Source organism: Pristiophorus japonicus, chromosome 17, assembly GCF_044704955.1.
Source record: "Pristiophorus japonicus isolate sPriJap1 chromosome 17, sPriJap1.hap1, whole genome shotgun sequence".
NCBI classification, from domain to species: domain Eukaryota; kingdom Metazoa; phylum Chordata; class Chondrichthyes; family Pristiophoridae; genus Pristiophorus; species Pristiophorus japonicus.
Genome location: NC_091993.1, coordinates 31,177,341 through 31,199,426, shown reverse-complemented (window position 1 = coordinate 31,199,426; position 22,086 = coordinate 31,177,341). Strand labels below are relative to the sequence as shown.

At 44.8% G+C, this 22,086-nt stretch overlaps 1 protein-coding gene across 2 annotated transcripts in view; it reads right to left on the bottom strand.

The window, feature by feature from the left end:
- spg11 (SPG11 vesicle trafficking associated, spatacsin) overlaps window positions 1-22,086 on the bottom strand; it is a 190,024-nt gene that overhangs the window by 140,193 nt on the left and 27,745 nt on the right. For both annotated transcript variants that reach the window (XM_070858561.1, XM_070858562.1), the window contains exons 6-9: window positions 20,130-20,578; window positions 15,494-15,639; window positions 7,389-7,524; window positions 2,046-2,201 (exon numbers count right to left, since the gene is read on the bottom strand). In XM_070858561.1, the coding sequence (XP_070714662.1) occupies window positions 2,046-2,201; window positions 7,389-7,524; window positions 15,494-15,639; window positions 20,130-20,578 (887 nt within the window). The remainder of the gene's footprint in view (window positions 1-2,045; window positions 2,202-7,388; window positions 7,525-15,493; window positions 15,640-20,129; window positions 20,579-22,086) is intronic.

The following is a 22,086-nucleotide window of genomic DNA, read 5'->3' as shown; positions in this document are numbered from 1 at the left end:
GTGTCGGAGCTAGAGTAGAGCGCGTGTTTTAGGAGTCTCGTGTTGGGCATGCGGACAATGTGGCCCCGTGCACTGGAGCTGATCGAGCGTGGTCAGTGCTTCGATGCTGAGGATGTTGGCATGAGTGAGAATACTGACGTTGGTGCGCCTATCCTGCCAATGAATTTGCAGGATCTTGAGGAGGCAGCGTTGGTGGTGCTTCTCCAGTGCTTCGATGTGCCTGCTGTATATAGTCCACGTCTCAGAAGCATATATGAGGGCGGGTATCACTACTGCTCCGAAGACCATAAGCTTGGTGCCGGTTTTAAGGTTCTGGTCTTTAAACACACTCTTCCTCAGGCGACCAAAGGCTGCGCTGGCACATTGAAGGCAGTATTGGACTTCGTCATCAACGTCTGCTCTTGTTGACAGTTGGCTCCGAGGTATGGAAAATGGTCCACGTTATCCAATGCCTCATTGTGGGTTTTGATAATCGGGCGGGGGGTGGGGTGCAGTGCTGTGTGACGGGGGCAGGTTGATAGAGGACCTTTGTTTTATGGATGTTTAGTGCAAGGCCTATGCTCTCGTACGTTACGGTGAACGTGTTGACGATGGTTTGGAGTTCGTCCTCAGAGTGAGCGCGGACGCAAGAGTCATCTGTATAGTGTAATTTGATGACAGGGCATGGCACAAACTTGGATCTGGTCTGAAGGCAAAGGAGGTTGAACAGTTTCCAGTTTGTTCTATAGATTATCTCCACTCCAGCGGGAAGCTTACTGACGGTGAGATGTAGCATTGCGGCAAGGAAGATCGAGAAGAGAGTTGGTGCAATGACACAGCCTTGCTTCACCCCGGTTCTTACATGAATTGGAATCCGTGGTGGATCTGTTGGTCAGGATCACGGCTTGTGATGTCATCATGAAGTGGAGGATGGTGATAAACTTTTGAGGACAGCCAAATTGGAAAAGAATGCTCCATAATCCCTTACGGTTGACAGTGTCAAAGGCCTTTGTCAGGTCAAAGGCGGCCATCTACAGAGGTTAGTGCTGCTCCCTGCGTTTCTCTTGAATTTGTCGCACAGTGAAGATCATCGCGTTGCGACTCTGCGAGGAGCTCGTCTGCCACAGGGAGAAGGCGGTTGAGGAGGATTCTTGCGATAATTTTCCCTGTGGTAGACAGCAGGGAAGACTCCTCTGTAGTAAACACAATTGGACTTATCCCCTTTTTTGAAGGCAGCGTCTGAGATCCCCTGGCACGCTCTCCTCCTTCCAAATAAGAGAAATGAGTTCATGTATTCATGCCACTAGTGCTTCTCCGCCATGTTTTAGTGCTTCGGCAGGGATTCCATCTGCTCCCGAGGCCTTGTTATTCTTCAGTGGTCAGATGGCCTCTTCAGCCTCATGCCGGGCTGGTGTTGTATTAAGGTGGTGGCGGATAGCATGCTATGGGATGGAATCGAGGACATTCACATCGAAGACAGGGTCTCGGTTAAGGAGATCCTTGACGTGCTCCTTCCAGCGGGCACTGACTGCCTCTCTGTTCTTGATGAGAACTTCAGTCTTTGGACTGCAGTGGGGTAGGACTTTGGGTGCTTGGGCTGTAGGTGGTCTTGACTGTGCTCAAGAATCCTCGCACGTCGTGGTGGTTGGCTAGTTGCTGGATCTCGTGTGTTTTCTCCTCCCACCATCTGTTCTTTAGGTTGCGAGTTTTTTGTTGGACCTCGGCCTTCAGCAATCTGATAATGACCAGATAATCTGTTTTAGTGATGTTGATTGAGGGATAAATATTGGCCCCAGGACACCGGGGAGAACTCCCCTGCTCTTTTTCAAAATAGTGCCATGGGATCTTTTACGTCCACTTGAGAACACAGATGGGGCCTCGGTTTAACGTCTCATCCTAAAGAACAGTGGCAAACAACTTTTAACGCCACTATTAGCAGAAAAATAAAACCTCATCACAAAATGCACACAGTTTTTATTTCCCCATTTGAATGAGTAATAGGCATGAATGACTTCAAACGGCAATATATTCAGTATAATCCATAGCCTCATTAAAGCATGTCTCACCGTCTGACTGCACGAGGAGCTCTTGCAGTTGTTTGTTGAGAAAGGTCAACGTCAGGTTCAGAAGCTGCTCGGAGAACTGCCTGCTCTGAGTTTCAGAATCATTTTCCCTGATGGCCAAACACAGCAAATCTAAAGCTGGCTTAATTTCTTCAACATCTGCATGAAGAGGGAAATCGACAAAGAAAGCAAATTGTCACTGGATCTGCACCTTAACCGTTACTGAGAAACACGTAATAAACATTGCTACCTGTGTATTTCCACATTGTGATTAATTGCAAAAATAACTAGCAGCATTTTCTAATGAAAGGGAGAGGGGAAAATTAGATGAATCAATAACTGCTCAAGCTGTGCTGATGCACCGTCAAAATTGGAGTCCCAAGATCTTTTATCAGCTTGAATACAATCCTGAATCGGTTCAATTATATATTCTCTTTGTAGGAAATCACATAGGGCTAGAATTCGGTACGGCCCGCTGTGAGGCGGTGACGCTACCTTTAGCGCCGGGCAATGTTTACCGCCTCAAAGTGGGGATATTCAGTTGTATCGCCCCAAGGGGAAGAGTGGAGTACTATGGGAAGCGTTACACAATCCTCTTCGGGTGCTAACGGAGCGATAGCGCAGGAGGCCGACTCAATTTTGGGGCTAGGATGCTGGCATCCCAGCACCTAAAGATGAAGAAAAATAAATCCTGTTGAAACATTCAATAGGCCTCACCCACCCTTCCCCACTACTGCAACAAATAAATTAAACTTGGAAGTGTGATATTTCAGCACTTGCCTTGCACTCCGGATGATATCATGACGGGATTGTTGCGAGACTGACTACTTTCCCCTACGGGGCCTCGGCGCGGGCGCTACCGCAGGCAACAAACTGAATTTTGCAATCGCGGGGCTACGGGGGCGTTGCACACTCGGCGGCATCACCCAGTGGGCGGGGCTAGCGAGCACAGCGCAAACAGTCAGCGCCGCTGCTAAATCTTCACTGAAGTTCGAGGCAGGCGCTGACAGCGTGGCGCTCGGGCGGGACGTGCTTAGCGCCCTGTTAGCGCCACTCTGGGGCACTAGCAGGTGGTACTAACCAATCGAATTTCTAGCCCATAAATCTTTAAGAAAATTGAAGGCTGCAGAATTTTGTTCTCACTCCATGCTGCCCTGAGGGACGGGATGGGACTTGCTGGGGTGCAGTTTCACAAGCCCTCCCTAATACCATATCTAAGTTAGCATTCTTCGCGTGCAAGTCTAGACAGTGAGTGTCATAGTCTTTTGACCATAGACGCAACACAGTTGAGGTTCAGCCTGTTCGCATCTGATGGCTACACAAGTGCAGAGAGGTTGCTAGACAGCAATCAGGAGCAGAAACTCTGGCTGATTTCTCCTCCCACATATCAGAGGAACATTGAGGCCAATTGTATCACCCAATGCCCCAGCGGGGATTGGCTAGCACAGCACAATCCCCCTAAATAAAACTGGGGAAGGGGCTTCTCTACCCCAGAGGGCCGTGGATGTGCAGTCTTTAGAGTATATTCGAGAGAGATTTTTGGATATTAAGGGAATTAAGGGATATGGGGAGAGTGCAGGAAAGTGGAGTTGAGGTAGAAGATCAGCCATGACCTCATTGAATGGCGGAGCAGGCTCGAGGGGCCGAATGGCCTACTCCTGCTCCTATTTCCTGATCTCTAGGGCTTCATGTTTTACACTTGGCTATTGGACGAGCAGGGATACCACAGTTGAGTGATAAAGCCAAAGATACGAGAGAGAGAGAGAGAGAGAGAGAGAGAGGCGAGAAGAAAAAATTGTCTAGAACTGTAGCTTATGACACAGTGTATTTTACTACTTTTGTACAAGGATATGAAACCCAATGCTGCATATTCTGTGCTGTGAAACAGTAGAATGCAAACAAACTAAATCATTGTTTACAAATGAAGACTCCAGAGGCCAAATTAGGAACCTAGGAGCAGGAGGCCATTCAGCCCCTCGAGCCTGTTCTGCAATTCAATCAGATCATGGCTGATCTGTATCGTAACACCTACTTAAATTTCATAAACTCTGCGCTCCTCCAATTCTGCCCTCCTGAGCATCCCTGATTATAACCGCTCAACCATTGGCGGCCGTGCCTTCTGTTACCTAGGCCCCAAGCTCTGGAACTCCCTGCCTAAACCTCTCCGCCTCTCTACCTCTTTCCTCCTTCAAGACGCTTAAACGATAAGGGAATAAGGGGTTACGGGGCACAGGCAGGGAAGTGGAGCCGAGTCCATGATCAAATCAGCCATGATCTTACTGAATGGCGGAGCAGGCTCGAGGGGCCGTATGGCCTACTCCTGTTCCTATTTCTTATATTCTTAAAACATACCTCTTTGACCAAGCTTTTGGCAACCTGTGCTAATTTCTACTTATGGAACTTGATGTCAAATTCTTATCTCATAATACTCCTATGAAGCACCTTGGGACATTTCACTACGTTAAAGAGGCTATGGGAAAGCAAATTGTGAGGAGGACATAAAAAATCTCAAAAAAAGGGATGTAGACAGGCTAAGGGAGTGGACAAAATTTGACAGATGGCGTATAATGTGGGAAAATGTGAGGTTATCCACTTAGGCAGAAATAATAGAAAAAGCAAATTATAATTTAAATAGAGAAAAATTGCAAAGTGCTGCAGTACAGACGGATCTGGGGGTTCTTGTGCATGAAACACAAAAAGTTAGCATGCAGGTACAGCAAGTAATCAGGAAGGCAAATGGAATGTTGGCCTTTATTGCAAGGGGGATAAAGTATAAAAGCAGAAAAGTCCTGCTACAACTGTACAGGGTATTGGTGAGGCCACACCTGGAATACTGCATGCAGTTTTGGTCTCCGTATTTAAAGAAGGATATACTTGCATTGGAGACTGTTCAGAGAAGGTTCAGGAGGTTGATTCCGGAAATGAGGGGGTTGACTTATGAAGACAGGTTGAGTAGGTTGGGCCTCTACTCATTGGAGGTCAGAAGAATGAGAGGTGATCTTATCGAAACACACAAGATAATGGGGGGGCTCGACAAGGTGGATGCAGAGAGGATATTTCCACTCATAGGGGAAACTAAAACTAGGGGACATAGTCTTAGAATAAGGGTCCGCCCATTTAAAACTGAAATGGAGAAATTTCTTCTCACAGGGTTGCAAATCTATGGAATTCTCTGCCCCAAAGAGCTGTGGAGGCTGGGTCATTGAATATCTTTAAGGCGGAGATAGACAGATTTTTGAGCGATAAGAAAGTAAAGGGTTATGGGGAGCTGGCAGGTAAGTGGAGCTGAGTCCATGATCAGACCAGCCATGATCTTATTGAATGGCGGAGCAGGCTCGAGGGGCCAAATGGCCGACTCCTGCTCCTATTTCTTACGTTCTTATATAAATACACATTGTTGTTTACAAATTTAGAATCTTATTTTTTGTATTTTGCATTTATTTTTTTATTAATTCCCAGACAGAAGCAGTTATTCATATGGTCTTGAGGCCAAGGATGTGCATCAATCTTAGAACAATAATAATCGTTATAAATAATGGGGATGTGGTGAGGAATTCAACAATTCCTCAGCATCGGAGTAAAAAAAAAGTGATACGTGGCAACTTTCACAACTGATTACCCGTTCAGGTTTTTTCTCCAGATTTCCAAAGAGCGGCAGATATGCAGGAGTGAGTGAATGACAAGGCATTAGTATAATTGGGGGAGTCCCATCATCATCACACTAAGAGGCTGGAGATTGCACAGGTTATAAAGAGATGAGTAAACCCCTTCCTGCAGAATCACAAAATATATTATTTTTACTGCATTGTTTTTGGTCTCTTTTTTTTGCTGCTAGACAAAACATTCATGGCACCAAGTCGGGAGTGTGATGGAATACTCTCCACTTGCCTGGACGAGTGCAGCTCCAACAACACTCAAGAAGCTCGACACCATCCAGGACAAAGCAGCCCCGCTTGATCGGCTCCCCATCCACCACCTTCAACATTCACTTCCTCCACCACCGGCGCACCGTGACTGCAGTGTGTATCATCTACAAGATGCACTGCAGCAACTCGCCAAGGCTTCTTCGACAGCACCTCCCAAACCCGCGACCTCTGCCACCTAGAAGGACAAAGGCAGCAGGCGCATGGGAACACCACCACCTCCACGTTCCCCTCAGAGTCAAACACCATCCTGATTTGGAAATATATCGGCCGTTCCTTCATCGTCGCTGGATCAAAATCCTGGAACTTCTTCCCCAACAGCACTGTGGGAGCACCTTCACCACACGGACTGCAGCGGTTCAAGAAGGCAGCTCACCACCACCTTCTGAAGGGTAATTAGGGATGGACAATAAATGCCGGCCTTGCCAGCAACGCCCACATCTCGTGAATGAAGAAAAAAAAATGACTGCAGGTAAATATCACACATTAGCCTTACTGAAGAAGTAATGATTTGACAAATTTACCAAGTAATAACTATCTGACTGCTGAGAAACAAAGGGCTGTAACTTGCAGCCCCTATGGGTACCTACGAGGTATGCACGCGCCCGCTGGGGCCACACAAGTTCCGGATTTAGACATGCGCTGTGCACGCGCGAAAACTCAACTTGTGATCCGTCAATAATCACCAGGAAAATAGCATCCGCGGGCAGTGAGTTGGACTATTTGCCCAGCAAATACCCGTGAAATTCTTACACCTGGTAAAAGCAAACGGCCTGCTTTTACCAGTGTAAGAGTTTTAAAAAAACAAAAATTTCATTGAAACCTTAAAACACATGTGCAATAAGGCAAGGTTATTTTTAGTCACTTTAAAACATTTTAATTTATTTTTCAAAAAATTAATATTTTTCTTTTAAATGTTTATATTGTATTTTAATTAATTTTAAATGTAATTTTTTTTTAAATTTATTTGTATCGTTAAATGTATTTTTTGTGTGATCGCCATTCATGACCATGGGGTTTCTATACATACAGAATCCCCATAAGCGTGAATGGGGATCCCCTTCTTTGATTGGTTGGGCTGCCCATGTGATCCCAGGGGCGCTTGCGAACCACCCGCGCCCCTGGGATAGGCAAGCCTCCTCGCTGGCCTACACGTAGAGGCCCCGGAGCTCGCGTCTCCGTGGATCCCGAGGCAGAAGGTTAAGTTCGGAGATTTTTTGCTGGTCGGGGGCACCCGCCCGGAGGTAGCCTCCGACCACAAATTCAGCCCCGAAGTATTTTGTGTGCCAGCCAACAGAAAGCAAGGTATGTTAGGTAACAAACGGAATTAAAACAATAACCTGCGACATATTTTATGTACTGTACGGTGTTTGTGCACTCACTGAACAGGTTGTATTTTGCCGCTAATATCCAATTTGCTTACTTGTTAGCTGCACCGAAGAGGTCAGCAGAGCTCCAGAAAGTTCTTGTGCCAAAAATCCTGCTGGGGCGCAAAACAGGTTTTCTTTGCTTTTTAGGAAAAAGTCGACCATGTCCAGCTGTCTGTTCTCAATTCCTGCCTAGGGTATTAAAGTGCAACAAATTATTATTTTTAAAAGCGGTCAGGTAATCGCCACCCATCAATCATAGGCCAGCATGAAACAGGGTCATCGAGCTTGTCGTCATCTGATTGATGACCTCCTCTCCCACCTCCAAGCCCTCACACCTCTTTCCCTTCCCATTAATTATGGCGTTCCATTTTATTGATATTGTTGTTCTTAAATTTCCACTCGGGTTCCTTCAGAGCTCCAGATTTGCCATCCTACACTCTTTCTCCCTCCTAGTGTTGAAATCAAGACTTATGGCACTGTTTCCTACTACAATTCTCTCTTTCCCAGGACTTCTAAGCTAAGGGGGTCCTCACCTCCATCAATTGCCCTCTGTTCCTCAACCTGGTTCTCCATACAGTATATTTCAGTCTAGTATATACTTCCTGCCATATGCTGTTCTCGACAGCACCCCCTGTGCAGCTAATTTGATATTCCCTCCTGCCACCTCTCCCTATTCCTCAGCCCATCCTATAGAACCAAGACTTTCCCTCGCTCTCTCGCCAACCCCCCATTTCCTTGTGAAAAGCTATAGAGGCATGTTCCCTACTGTGATCTGGACACCGTGTCATTTTTTACTGAGATAATAAAAGCGCAGAGTTAATTTAAAGTCCTCTCCCTGGTCATGGCTGAGAATGCAGCTAGCTATAGGACCTTCCTCAGGGCAGGTTTCTATAGAAAGCTTTCCCAGGGTTTTAGTTATTGAGCACCTATACTGCAATTGCTGACAATTGGTCTGTGATGACAGTATAAAAAGGAACTAAGTGCTTTAAGCAACAATAGCACAGATATCGACTCAGCACAGAGATGGCACTCTAGTTAAAACCTCTGGGGGAGGAGGGAGAGAAAATTCATGCAAGGTTACAGCTTTTAATCTTGTTCACTTCTCTCCCCAAAATGTAATGCCTGTCCCCATGAGCACATCCCTGGCCCCCTCCATGGCTAGAGTGAAGACTGGGATTGATTGTCCATCTTCCCAACTTCCTTTAGCCGAACATCTCCTCCTAAACACTTTGGTGCTCGGACTGTGGCCTTTTAGGTCCTGTGGTCTGTGGCAGAATCTTCAGCTGCAGTCTGGAACTCCTTCCCTAAACCTCTCCATTTTGCACTTCGATAAGCCATCTTAAAACAAATCTTTTCAACAATGCTTCCGACAGCCTCTCCTAACACTTGCTCGATGTTTCAGCATCTGTATCCCTTTATTTTTTCTTCTGTGAAGTCCCTCGAAATATTTTTGTATGTCGAAGGCAGAATGTAAAATGCATATCTGTTCATTAACCACCCCAGGAAAGATATATTGGCCTTGGAGGGTGTGCAGCGCAGATGATGGGGGAAACCAGAACAAGGGGACATATGCAAAATTAGAGCCAAACCATTTTAGGGGTGAAATCAGAAAGCATCTTTTCACACAGATGGTAATGAAAATCAGAAACACTCTCCTCCAAAGCACATGGCTGCTGGGAGCCAATTAAAATTTCCAATACGGTGATAGATAGATTTTTGTTGGGCAAGGCTATCAAGGGATATGGAGCAAAGGCAGGTAAATGGTGTTTAGGTACAGATCAGCCATGATCTAAAAGAATGGCAGAACAGGTTCGAGGAGCTGAATGGTCGTCTTCTGTTCCTATGTTCGAACATACCCATAGCTGCACATCCAAGTGAAACAGAAGAATAATATTTAATTTTATTACCGACTTTTTCATAAAGTTAGGAACATATGAACTTATCCCTAAATACATTTGGTTAACAAAAATCTATTAATCTCAGATTTAAAAATGAACAATTGATCTAGCATCAATTGACGTTTGCAGAAGAGAATTCTAAACTTCAATCACCCTTTGAGTGTAGAAGTGTTTCCTAATTTCACTCCTGAAAGGTCTGGTTCTAAGTTTTAGCCAAGTCCTAGACTCCCCAACCAGCGGAAATAGTTTCTCTATCAACCCGATCAGTTCCGCTTAATATCCTGAGAATTTCGATCGGGTAACCTCTTAACCTAAATTCTAGGGATACAACCCTAATTTGTGTAATCTCTCCTCATAACTTAACCCTCGAAGTCCAGGTATCATTCTGGACTTAAAGGGCTAATTAAAATTAGGGAGATACGGATTATATAAACTGTTACGGCTTCATACATTCTTAACTCCGTGAAGAGTGCTTTTATATTTCCAAATAACAGTGTATTACAGTATCAGAAGTGTACCGTAAAACCATTTTGTTAAACAGCAACCAAATAAATCGGGGTTAACTTGCATAGTGCTGCAAAATCATGATTAAAAGAGACAGGGAAGAGTCTCCCCTGCAGCATTTGGCTTGTCTGATTTATTGATTTTGTCTTCTAACACTCCTGTGAAGCACCTTGGGATGTTTTACTACATTAAAGACGCTATATAAATACAAGTTATTGTTGTGTTATAAATTCTATGTAATATTAGGAAAGGATTAAAAAAAAACACACACTGTCCAGTGCCCATACTTGAAACAGGTACTTTGAATATGCAAATAAGGGACATAACACCTGTTTGGGGCCCCCACTGCCAGACTGGGTTGCCCCAAGGCAGCTGGCACCAGCGCCAAATGGGGTTAGAGAAGGAAAGGTGCGAGGAGACTTGTGGGGAGCACGAGCGTTGGTCCGAATGTTTCTGTACTGTAAATACAATAGATTGCAACAGTCGCTATGCTTTCTGAGCCCAGCCAGCCAGGCTTTGCCGTGGGGACCATACTAACGGAGCCACAGTTACAAGATGTACCGCAAATTTTATTACACTTGCAAGAAAGCAAAGAGACCCAAATACATTCAAACGTTTTAAAACTACTCGATCAGTTAAGAACTTGAACACGAGATGTTTTCCATTGCAGTGTTCCACAGGGGTCATGGAAGGGGCAGGATACATCAAGGTAATGGAGCTTAAACACAGATAGCTCCTTTAATGACTAGTAACGGCAGTTGCACCCTTGATCCACATGACCTCATTACTCTTTCCATTCTGCAAGTAATGTACCCTTCACACATTGTGGGGCTATTCGCTCGTAAATAGAGCGAGGAGATCAGATTCCGAGAGGCTGTTTCTTTATAGCAAAATGAAAAACCTAGTGTTGCATGCGATTTAATGATGTGTGCAAGTTCTTCCCGATAAAACAAGGAGTGAAGTTTTCAGCGTTTGACTAACACAATGGCATCAGGCCAGCACGGAGGCTTTGCAGATGTTTTTGTAGCAACAGAATTACATCATGGACCAGCAGGGAGGGAATCACTAAACCCACCTACAAAGTTGGCCAGTGCATTCCTTGTTCTTTCCGCTCCTGTGCCAGGGTTTGGTTCCGGTGAACATCTTTGGCAGCTTTCCAATATCGGAACCTGACCAGCCACTCCCAAACCCCTGAACTCTACCCTTCGCTCTTAGGCGGCCCTTCGTATCGAGGATGACCCACTTCCATGCCAAAAAGGGATGAGTTCACAGGTGTTTCAATGAAGGACCTGATATTCCAGGTCACGAGCTGCAAGTTGAGGGGGTGGAAGATGCCTGTGCGTGGATTTAAAAAAAAAAAAACATGTGGTGACCGTTGCATACCAGCCACCACACAGGCTGGACAGAGCTCAGCCTTTATCCTTTAGTGACAAGGGTTAACCAAGACAACTGGAGACCTGCTCTGCTGCACGGACCTAGTGCGCACACATATCGCAGTGTGGGCTGGTCCATGCTGCCCCTGGGCCCTCGCCTCTTCTGGGCCGCGAACTCACGCCTCTCTGCAATCTCTGCAGTATAGAACAGTCAACATGCTAAGTTTTTTTATTGCCAAATGTATTCTCTACGACCTGAACCACAAATATAGTCAATTGAAAGGTTGTTCATTTGGGTTTTTTCATTGATGAAATGAGGTGCATCAGTGCTGAGGAAAAAGGAACATTTAGCAGACACATCAACAAACGCTCCACGGTCTGACTGTAGGTATACCTTCTATATTGTCTCTACCACCCAGAAGAAGGGGGCATGGGAACGCCATCGCCTCCAAGTAACTTGGAAATATAAATCGCCTGTGGCTCAGTGGGCAGCACTCCCACCTCTGAGCCAGAAGGTTGTGGGTTCCAGTCCCACTCCAGGGTCTTGGGTGCACAAAAATCCATGCCGACACTCCCAGTGCAGTACTGAGGGAGTTCCGCACAGTCGGAGGCGTCGTCTTTCGGAGGAGACGTTAAACCGAGGCCCCGCCTGCTCGCTCAGGTTGACGTAAAAGATCCCATGGCATTATTTTGAACAAGAGCAATAAGTTATGCCCGGTGTCTTGGTCAATACTTATTCCTCAATCAACATTTTTTTTTAAAAACACAGATTATCTAGTTATCATCACAGTGCTGTTTGTGAGAGCTTGCTGTGTGAAAATTGGCTGCTCTGTTTCCTGCACTTCAAAAGTATTTCATTGGCTGTAAAGCGCTTTAAGATGTCCGGTGGTCATGAAAGGCACTATATAAATGCAAGTCTTTCTTTCGTTCCTTCATCGCCGTTGGCTCAAAATCCTGGCGCTCCCTCCCGAACAGCACGATGGGCATACCTTCAGCAGACTGCAGCAATTCACAAAAGCGGCTCACGACCACCTTCTCAAGGGCAATTGGGGATAGGCAATAAATGCTGGCCATGCCAGTGATGCCCACATCCCAGGAACGAACAAAAAAAACCTCTTCACTTGCAAACCCTGACAGCAAAGCATCATTCTACCATGAAGGGCAGCACCATCATGCCCAAGCCAGACATCACCACACATCCACACTTTCCAGCAGGGATGAAAAGGCCAATGAGTGGAAATCCCTGACCAATTCTTCACCCCTTTTTCTCCCCTCCCTCCCAACTCCAATACAATGACAAACACAGCAGTCGACTTACACCTTCTAGTCGCAGGGAATATAAAAGGCAAGACAATAGATGGGCAGAATTCAATCAACCCAACAGCAACAATAACACATTTATATAGCGCCTTTAATGTAGTAAAACGTCCCAAAGCGCTTCACAGGAGTATTAGGAGATAAACAATTTCACACAAGCCACATAAGGAGAAATTAGGGCAGATGACCAACAGTTTGGTTAAAGAGGTAGGTTTTAAGGAGTGTCTTGAGGAGTAAAAGAGAGGTTGAGAGGTGGAGAAGTTTAGGGAGGGAGTTCCAGAGCTTGGGGCCCAGGCAGCAGAAGGCACGGCTGCCAATGGTTGAACGATTATAATCAGGGATGCTCAAGAGGGCAGATATGGCATTACTGGCAGAGTAGCGAGAACTGGTGTCCCCATACTCGACATTGGCTTTTCAAAGCATACAATTCATAGGCAGGGGATTGCAAGCTTAGCTCGTCAGTCCAGATACAATCATGAGTTTCAGATACTTCAGCGTCGTGTTATTTGCACTGTGTACATTCAAAAAAATAAATTGGAAATTCAGCAGGGCTGAGAGTTTGCAGCACATATTTGTACTCCAGTCTGTTTATATAAAAAGGTTTACAATATATTTCTCACCGTCTCCCCACCTATACAAGTCTTCCTCCCACCCAAACACACTACCTTTTCAGCCTGGTAGGCGCAGTATGGGGACATACTAGCAATAGCAAAGCCAGGAGCCTGGAAATGTCAGAAGATCTCTATCTTCCTTTAAGGACTTGGCTGTAACCAGGAAAAAGGAGATTTTTTTTTTTAAGCATTTACAATGTTAGAAAGAAAGACTTGCATTTATATAGTGCCTTTCACGACTACCAGGCGTCACAAAGCGCTTTACAGCCAATGAAGCATTTTTGAAGTGCAGTCACAGTTGTAATGTGGGAAACGAGCAGCCAATTTGCGCACAGCAAGCTCACATAAATAGCAACATGATAATGACTAGTTAATCTGTATGTTGATCGAGGGATAAATATTGGCCAGGACACCGGGGATAAATCCCCTGCTCTTCAAAATAGTGCCATGGGATCTTTTATGCCAACCTGAGGGAGCAGACAGGTCCTTGGTTTAACATCTCAGCCGAAAGACGGCACCTCCAACAGTGCAGCACTCTCTCAGCACTGCACCGGAGTGTCAGCCTGGATTTATGTGCTCAAGTCCCTGGAGTGGGACTTGAATGCACAACCTTCCGACTCAGAGGCCAGAGTGCTGCCCACTGAGCCACGGCTGACATGGGGATATGAAATACTCATACAATATTCTGATTTTATTTTTTGGGACAGTGCAGAAACACAACAGTACAGACAGGAACCAAAAACCATGGTTGCAGGAAGTCACGAGTAAGGAGATGTCACAACCCTTTCAAGCAGTTTTGATTCCTCTAAAGAGAGCATAAACAGGCTAAAGGTCACAAAAACCAGCTTTCTAAAATGTCAAACGCCACCACTGTAAATCAAATGGGTTCCTCTAAATATCAGAGAACTTTACCAAACCAAACACATTAATGTCACCAGGCATGTTTGATAAATGTTTCTCACAGGGTTCATGACTTCACTTTCTTGGCTCAGTTACAATGTAGTCTACTGTTCCCAAACAACTTGATCTCAGTATATAGACCCAAGAGAAAAAAAACAAGTAATAATCAAGGTGCCACACTGGTCAATCCCCAGTTTTGATCAAAAGGGAAAACGGCACGAGAGGAAGCTATGTAATGCGGAAATCCAGTGCGATGTCATCACGTCACTCAACAGGTTTCATGAAAATCCAGTTTAAAAAAAACTTTTTTTAATTAAAAAGTTATTAAGCAGTGTTTGCAGATGTGACTGGTTAACAAAATGCTCAATTTTCATTCATAATCTGATGAGAATTTGATGAATCATTTCAACAGGAGAGACTTCAAGCAACATCATGGGGGAGGCCCTGCTCTGTGTAGCAACATCGTGAGTGCAGTCAAAAAGAAAAACAATGAGGATTCTGCTGTAATTGGCAGCCAGAGGAATCGTCACTTGGCTGTTGGTGGCTCCTTCACCTTGCAGTCAGAGGCGTTGTGTTTTTCTTTACTCAGTGAGGGGGGTGGGGGTACACAAAACCATAATCAGAAAGGCTTCCGAAGGCAGGGAAGCAGAGTAGGGAGTTCCAGTGAGATCGGCTAAAGGAAATGCAAGTTTTCCTTCATGCATCAACTGCTATAGATAGAAACATAGAAAATAGGTGCAGGAGCAGGCCATTCTGCCCTTCGAGCCTGCACCGCCATTCAATATCATGACTGATCATGTAGCCTCAGTACCCCACCCCTGCCATAACCCCGATCCCTTTAGCTGTAAGGGCCACATCTAACTCTCTCTTGAATATGTCCAACGAACTGGACTCAACAACTTTCTGTGGCAGAGAATTCCACAGGTTCACAACTCGCTACGAACACAACACCCTCCCGTAAGCTTGTGCTCATCCCAGAACCCTGCTGACGCGCACCAAATCCCATCACCCCCTGTGCTCACTGACTTACATTGACTCCGGTCTGGCAACACCTCGATTTTATAATTCTCATCCCGGTTTTCAAATCCCTCAATGGCCTCACTCCTCCCAATCACTGCAACCTCCTCCAGCCCCACAACCTGGAGAGATCTCTGCATTCCTCCAATTCTGGCCTCTTGCACATCCCCAATTTCCTTTGCTCCACCATCGGTGGCTGTGCCTTCAGCTGTTTGGGCCCTGAACTCTGGAATTCCCTCCCTAAACCACTCAACCTTTCTCTGACCTCCTTTAAGACATTCCTTAAAACCTGCCTTTTGTACAAATATCTCGTGGCACGGTGTCAAATTTTGTTTGGCAACACTCTTGTGAAACACCTTGGGACATTTAATGGGTTAAAGGCACTATATAAATGCAAGTTGTTGTTTGATCAGCATGCACGCCTTTCTGAACAGTGCCCAACAAACAGCTTTATATGTTGGAATTTAGCAAAAAGTGTATTAATAATGCAAGTTTTTCATTTTTCTTAATTTTGTCGCAATCTCCCCAGGCCCCTTACCTCTAATGCGTGGATTGGAATTGAACATCGATTCCAATTATTGAGATGGCACAATGAGTCGACAATGCCTGCTTTCCCATAAATCATTAGACGATTCAACAGGTCTTCCTGTGAGAAACCAAAGACCACCATGGAAAGGCCAGCATCTGAACAAAATAAATTGGAAACACAACAGCAAGTGAATGTCTGTACCAAATTGTGTTTACGGAGCATTTTGGGATATTTATTACAAAAGGGCTTCAAAGATCTTTTCAGTCATATGTGCTAATTAAGATTAATTTGTCAAATGGAAAACATCCCAAAAGATTCAGTTGGCAAATGCATAGTACTGAACCAGAGAGATCAGGAAAGTCCCAGGGGTGATTTTCAGAGACATGGACTATGTCCAGCATGCAACTCAAAGCACTGGAGAAGCACCACCAACGCTGCCTCCACAAGATTCTGCAAATCCATTGGCAGAATAGGCGCACAAACATCAGTGCTCTCTCTCAGGCCAACATCCCCAGCTTCGAAGCATTGACCCCGCTCGATCAGCTCCACTGGGCAGGCCACATCGCCCGCATGCCCAATACAAGACTCCTAAAACAGGCGCTCTACTCCGAGCTCAGACACGGCAAGCGGACCCCAGGTGGGCAGAGGAAATGCTTCAAGGACACCCTCAAAGTCTCCTTGAAAAAATGCAACATTCCCCACCTGGGAATCCCTGGCCCAAGACCACTCAATGTGAAGGAGGAGCATCCGGGAAGGCGCCGGACACCTCGAGTCTCTTCGCCAAGAGCAAGCTGAAGCCAAGCGTAAACAGCGGAAGGAGAGCACGACAACCCAAGCACCCCACCCACCCGTCCCTCCAACCACCGTCTGCCCCACCTGTGACCGAGACGGTAGGTCCCACATTGGACTCATCATTCTCCTGAGAACTCGTGTTAATGTGGAAGTAAGTCATCCTCGACTCCGGGGGACTGCCTAAGAAGCAGCCACCTCTTTTTAAATCCTAGAATGTAGGTCATCAGGTCCAGGGGATTTATCAGCTTTCAGTCCCATTAATTTCTCCAGTGCTATATTTTTTTTTTACTAATACTAATTTCTTTCAGTTCCTCATTCCTTGGTTCTCCACTATTTCCAGGGAGTTTTTTTTGCTGCTTCTTCCGTGAAAACAGACAAGTATTTGTTTAATTTCTCTGCTATTTCCTTGTTCGCCATTATAATTTCTCCTGTCTCAGCAAAGGATTTACTTTCGCTAATCTTTTCCTTTTTATATACCTATAGAAGCTGTTACAGTCTGTTTTTAGGTCTCTTGCTAATTTACTCTCATATTCTATTTTCCCTTTATTAATTTTTTGGTTCTCCTTTGCTGAATTATAAAATCCTCCCAATCTTCAGGCTTACTACTCATTTAGGCAACATTATAAAGCCTCTTCCTTTGATCTAGTACTATCTTTAACTTCTCTTGTTAGCCAGTTGGACCACTTTTCCTGTGGGGTTTTTGTGCCCTAAAGGAATGTATATTTGTTGCAAATTATGTATTAATTCTTTAAATGCTAGCCATTTTTATTTAGTTTCCCTTTTAATGTAGTTTCCCAATCTACCTTAGCCAACTCGCCCCCTCATACCTACATAGTTTGCTTTGTTTAGATTCAAGATCCTAGTTTCAGATTTAACTAAATCACTTTCAAACTCAATATAAAATGCTATCATGTTATGGTCACTCTTCCCTAAAGGCCCTTTTCTCATTGCACAATACTAGATCTAAAATAGCCTGTTCCCTAGTTGGTTCCTCAACATACTGATCTAGAAAACTATCTTGTATACATTCCACGAGTCATCCTCCACACTATTACTGCAAATTTGGTTTGCCCAGTCTATATGTAAAGACCTCCTTGACTACTGGTACCGTTGTTACATGCGTCTCTAATTTCCTGATTTATACTTGGTCCTACATTACAACTACTGTTTTGGGGCCTAGAAACAAGTCCCACCAATGTTTTCTGCCCCTGGCTGTTTCGTAGCTCCACCCAAACTGATTCTACCTCTTGATTTTCCGAGCCAAGATTCTTTCTCTACTGTCTTTATCCCATCTTTTATTATCAGGGCTACCCCTCCGCCTTTTCCAATTTGCCTATCTCTTCTAAAAGTTAAGTATCCTGGAATATTTAGTTCCTAACCTTGACACAACTTTGCAACCATGTCTCCGTAATGACTATTAGATCAAACCTATCAATTTCTCTCTGTGCTATTAATTCCTCTAGTTTGTTGCGAATGCTTCGTGCACTCAGATATAGTGCTTTTAGCTTAGACTTGTTTCTATTTTCCCCTCAGTCACTGATGCATTACCTTTGTTACCCTCCCTCTCCCTTCCTGACACACTCCGCATATTTTTTATCTAAAACTGTACTCTAGAACCTTGACATTTCTCTTACTGCTTTTAAATGTATTCTTTCCTGAATACTCCCACCCCCCTTAATTCCAATTATGAATGGAACTTTTCTTTTTTGAAACGATACATTTGATTAGCCACAACATGCAGTTCCTATTCATTATAGGATTATAGCAGCACTACATTAGCCTTATAAACAATTGGAACTTTGTGTTTAGTCAAAGGACAAGCTGTAGTGCATCACAGTGCTCATTCTATCATTCATTTTAATTAAAGTAAACCAAATCTTCAAAAATGTGAGCTTCAGGAAAGATCTTCCGCTTCAATTGTAAAGGTAAGTTGCTGGAAATGGAGACCCATATCTTGATCGACTTTGTCCAGTTGAAACTTACTTCCCAAACAGAGGCTGAAAAAAAAACACCCAGTCTTGGCCTAACAAGGAGATGTCAGCACGTCAATGGCAGCATCATGATAGACAACAGCAACACCACTTTGCATTTATGCAGCACACTTCATCTGCCGAAAGACATCTCAAAGTGCTTCACAAGGTCGACACTAAACACGTGGAGAAAGCAGATCCCTCGGTTTAGAAAATATTCCTGGCAGAATATATTTCTGGCACACTGAAAAACTCTATGAACAGAAACCTTTCATAAGTTATAGAAAACAGCAGCCGTCCAATTTAATGTCAGCCATGGCTCAGTCGGTAACACTCTCGCTTATGAACCAGGAAGTTGTGGGTTCAAGTCCCACTCCAGAGACTAGAGTACAAAATCGAGTCTGATTCTTCGATGAACCTAGAGAAAGTGACATTTGTGATGCACTCTACACACTCATGCTGCGAGAATAAAAGAGAGCTGGTACTTTGAGTGCACAATCTAGACAACAGGATAGCTCTTTCAAACAGCCGGCACAGACACGAAGGGTCTAATGGCCTCTTTCTATGCTGTACCATTCTATGATTCTATGATAAATGGACATGTACTGGTCCCAAATATCTTTCCCTGCACAATTTAAGCTCAATCCACAGAGCACAGTTCGGGTCCTGTCTGGTGCTGTACGCACTTCACAACAAACTTACTGCATTCGTGTACAAATAATTAAGCTGGTTCTTGTTATGAATTACACCATTCACTGCATACGCATCCAAAGATTAGGACCTGCGGTGAATGCTGAAATGCCAATTATTCCATTCGAGTCAACGGTGATCCTTTATGCAGAGGTTTACATAAGAACATAAGAAATAGGAGCAGGAGTAGGACATTTGACCCCTCGAGCCTGCTCCGCCATTCAATAAGATCATGGCTGATCTGATCATGGACTCAGCTCCACTTTCCTGCCCGCTTCCCATAACCCTTTATCCACCTATCACTCAAAAATCTGTCTACCTCTGCCTTAAATATATTCAGTAACCCAGCCTCCACAGCTCTCTTGGACAGACAATTCCATAGATTTACAAGCCTCAGAAGAAATTTCTCCACATCTCAGTTTTAAATGGGCGGCCCCTTATTCTGAGACTATGTCCCCTAGTTTTAATTTCCCCGAGTGGAAATATCCTCTCTGCATTCACCTTGTCGAGCCCCCTCATTATTTTATAAGTTTCAATAAGGTCACCCCTCATTCTTCTGAACACCAATGTGTATAGGTCCAACCTATCTTCATAAGTCAACTCCTTCATCTCCGGAATCAACCGAGTGAACCTTCTCTGAACAGCCTCCAATGCAAGTATATCCTTCCTTAAATACGGAAACCAAAACTGTACGCAATACCCCAGGTGTGGCCTCATCAATACCCTGTACAGTTGCAGCAGGACTTCTCTGCTTTTATACTTCATCCCCCTTGCAATAAAGGCAAACATTCCATTTGCCTTCCTGATTACTTGCTGTACCTGCATACTAACTTTTTGTGGCAGTGAAGGGGTTAAGATTGAATATCCTTCAGTTAAGAGGTTAACACAGATTCCGGCTGCCTGCCCACATCGTAGCAGAACATCCCATAAAACTATCCGGAGAGGAGCAGGGCGTTATCTCGGTGTCTCAACCAATAGTCCTCTCCCTCTCAGGCAACACTGGGAAAAAAAACCCAGCTTAAACCTCATTCATCAAGTAGCTGTCCATGGAACATCGCTGGCACAGAACGGCTGCTGTGCTTTGCGAACAAAGAAGAAACCTGAAACAGTAATTCAGTGTGTGAAGTGCTTGGAGACATTTCTTACAGATGAGATAAAGACACTATACAAATATTTATTCATTGAAAGCATACCTGTGAGAAATAGACATAATTCATCCTTCCCATCTCCTTCCACCGGTAAGGCACGGCCATCGATGTGATGATATTTCACTGCTTGTGTTTCCAAGTCCCAGAAGGCGACAGTCAATGCTCCAGAGTCAGGTGCAACGAGAGTAAATAAAACACTGAATCCAGAGACAGACACTGTCTCAATACTCATGGATTCTTTGAGCCCCTGAAGCTGCACCACCCCTTGCAATATACTTGCTCCGCTGTTCAGATCCTCCTTCTGTCCAAAGCTTTTGGCAACATTATCGCGGGACACTACGGGAGATTTATGAAAATTAACATGGCTGGGTGCATCATTAGAATTCCGACAGGACAGAGGGTGATACCAGGGAATGGAAGAGCTTTTCAGGAATCCTTCTGCCGACGATACTTTAGTCTTCTTGTAGAAAGTTCCCAAGCGGGCATTCCAGGACCTTTAACAAACATAACATTTTTATATTATATAATAAAGCAATAAAATAAATGCACATTTAAGACAATAAACACAAAGGGCAAGAAATTCGTTTTTTGGTCATAGCGATATTTTTCAACCAAAAATATCGAAAATATCGCTATGACTCCGCTATGACTTCGAGGCCCAACATTTGGGAAAAAATGCATCCAGCGGTAAAAATCAGCGTTGCATGAGGATTCGCGGTGCAAACCGCAAATTTTCTGCAATTTTTCTCCAAGGCCAATACCACTGCGAGTTGGGCCTAGGCAGGGAGGAAAAACACCAAATTTTCATTTCCAAAAAACAAAAAATTACAAAACATTCACAAGACACTTTTCTAGCGAATCACTGCAAAAGAATAAAAAAATATAACTTAACTTTTTTTTAAAAACAGGTCTTCATACCTACCACCGTCCCAAGGGCTACAACACAAAGTAGTAGAACGAAATCGAAAAGTGACGTCACAGCCAAGGGGGTAAGTGATTGGTAAGTAGCTTTTCTTTTCTTTCTTTATTATTAAGTAACCTTTATCATTGTTGTTGCCCAATTAGGTTAATCTAAGGGTTAAGTCATGGCAGGAGAGCTCGGACACATGTTATGCTCCTCCTGTACTATGTGGGAAGTCAGGGACGCTTCCGGTGTCCCTGACGACTACATATGCGGGAAGTGCATCCACCTGCAGCTCCTGACGGACCGCATTGCGGCACTGGAGCTGCGGATGGATTCACTCTGGAGCATCCATGATGCTGAGAATGACGTGAATAGCATGTTTAGCAAGTTGGTCACACCGCAGGTAAAGGGTACTCAGCCAGATAGTAAATGGGTGACCAGCAGGAAGAGCAGTGTAAGGAAGGTAGGGCAGGAGTCCCCTGCGGTCATACCCCTGCAAAACAGATACACCGCTTTGGGTACTGTTGAGGGGGATGACTCATCAGGGGAGGGCAGCAGCAGCCAAGCTCATGGCACCATGGGGAGCTCTGCTGCACAGGAGGGCAGGAAAAGAGTGGGAGAGCTATAGTGATAGGGGATTAGATTGTAAGGGGAATAGATAGGCGTTTCTGCGACCGCAACCGAGACTCCAGGATGGTATGTTGTTTCCCTGGTGCAAGGGTCAAGGATGTCTCGGAGAGGCTGCAGGACATTCTGAAAAGGGAGGGTGAACAGCCAGTTGTCGTTGTACACATAGGTACCAATGATATAGGTAAAAAAACAGGATGAGGTCCTACGAGACGAATTTAGGGAGCTAGGAGCTAAATTAAAAAGTAGGACCTCAAAAGTAGTAATCTCAGGATTGCTACCAGTGTCACATGCTAGTCAGAATAGGAATCGCAGGATAGCTCAGATGAATATGTGGCTTGAGGAGTGGTGCAGAAGGGAGCGATTCAAATTCCTGGGGCATTGGAACCGGTTCTGGGGGAGGTGGGACCAGTACAAACCGGACGGTCTACACCTGGGCAGGACAGGAACCAATGTCCTCGGGGGAGTGTT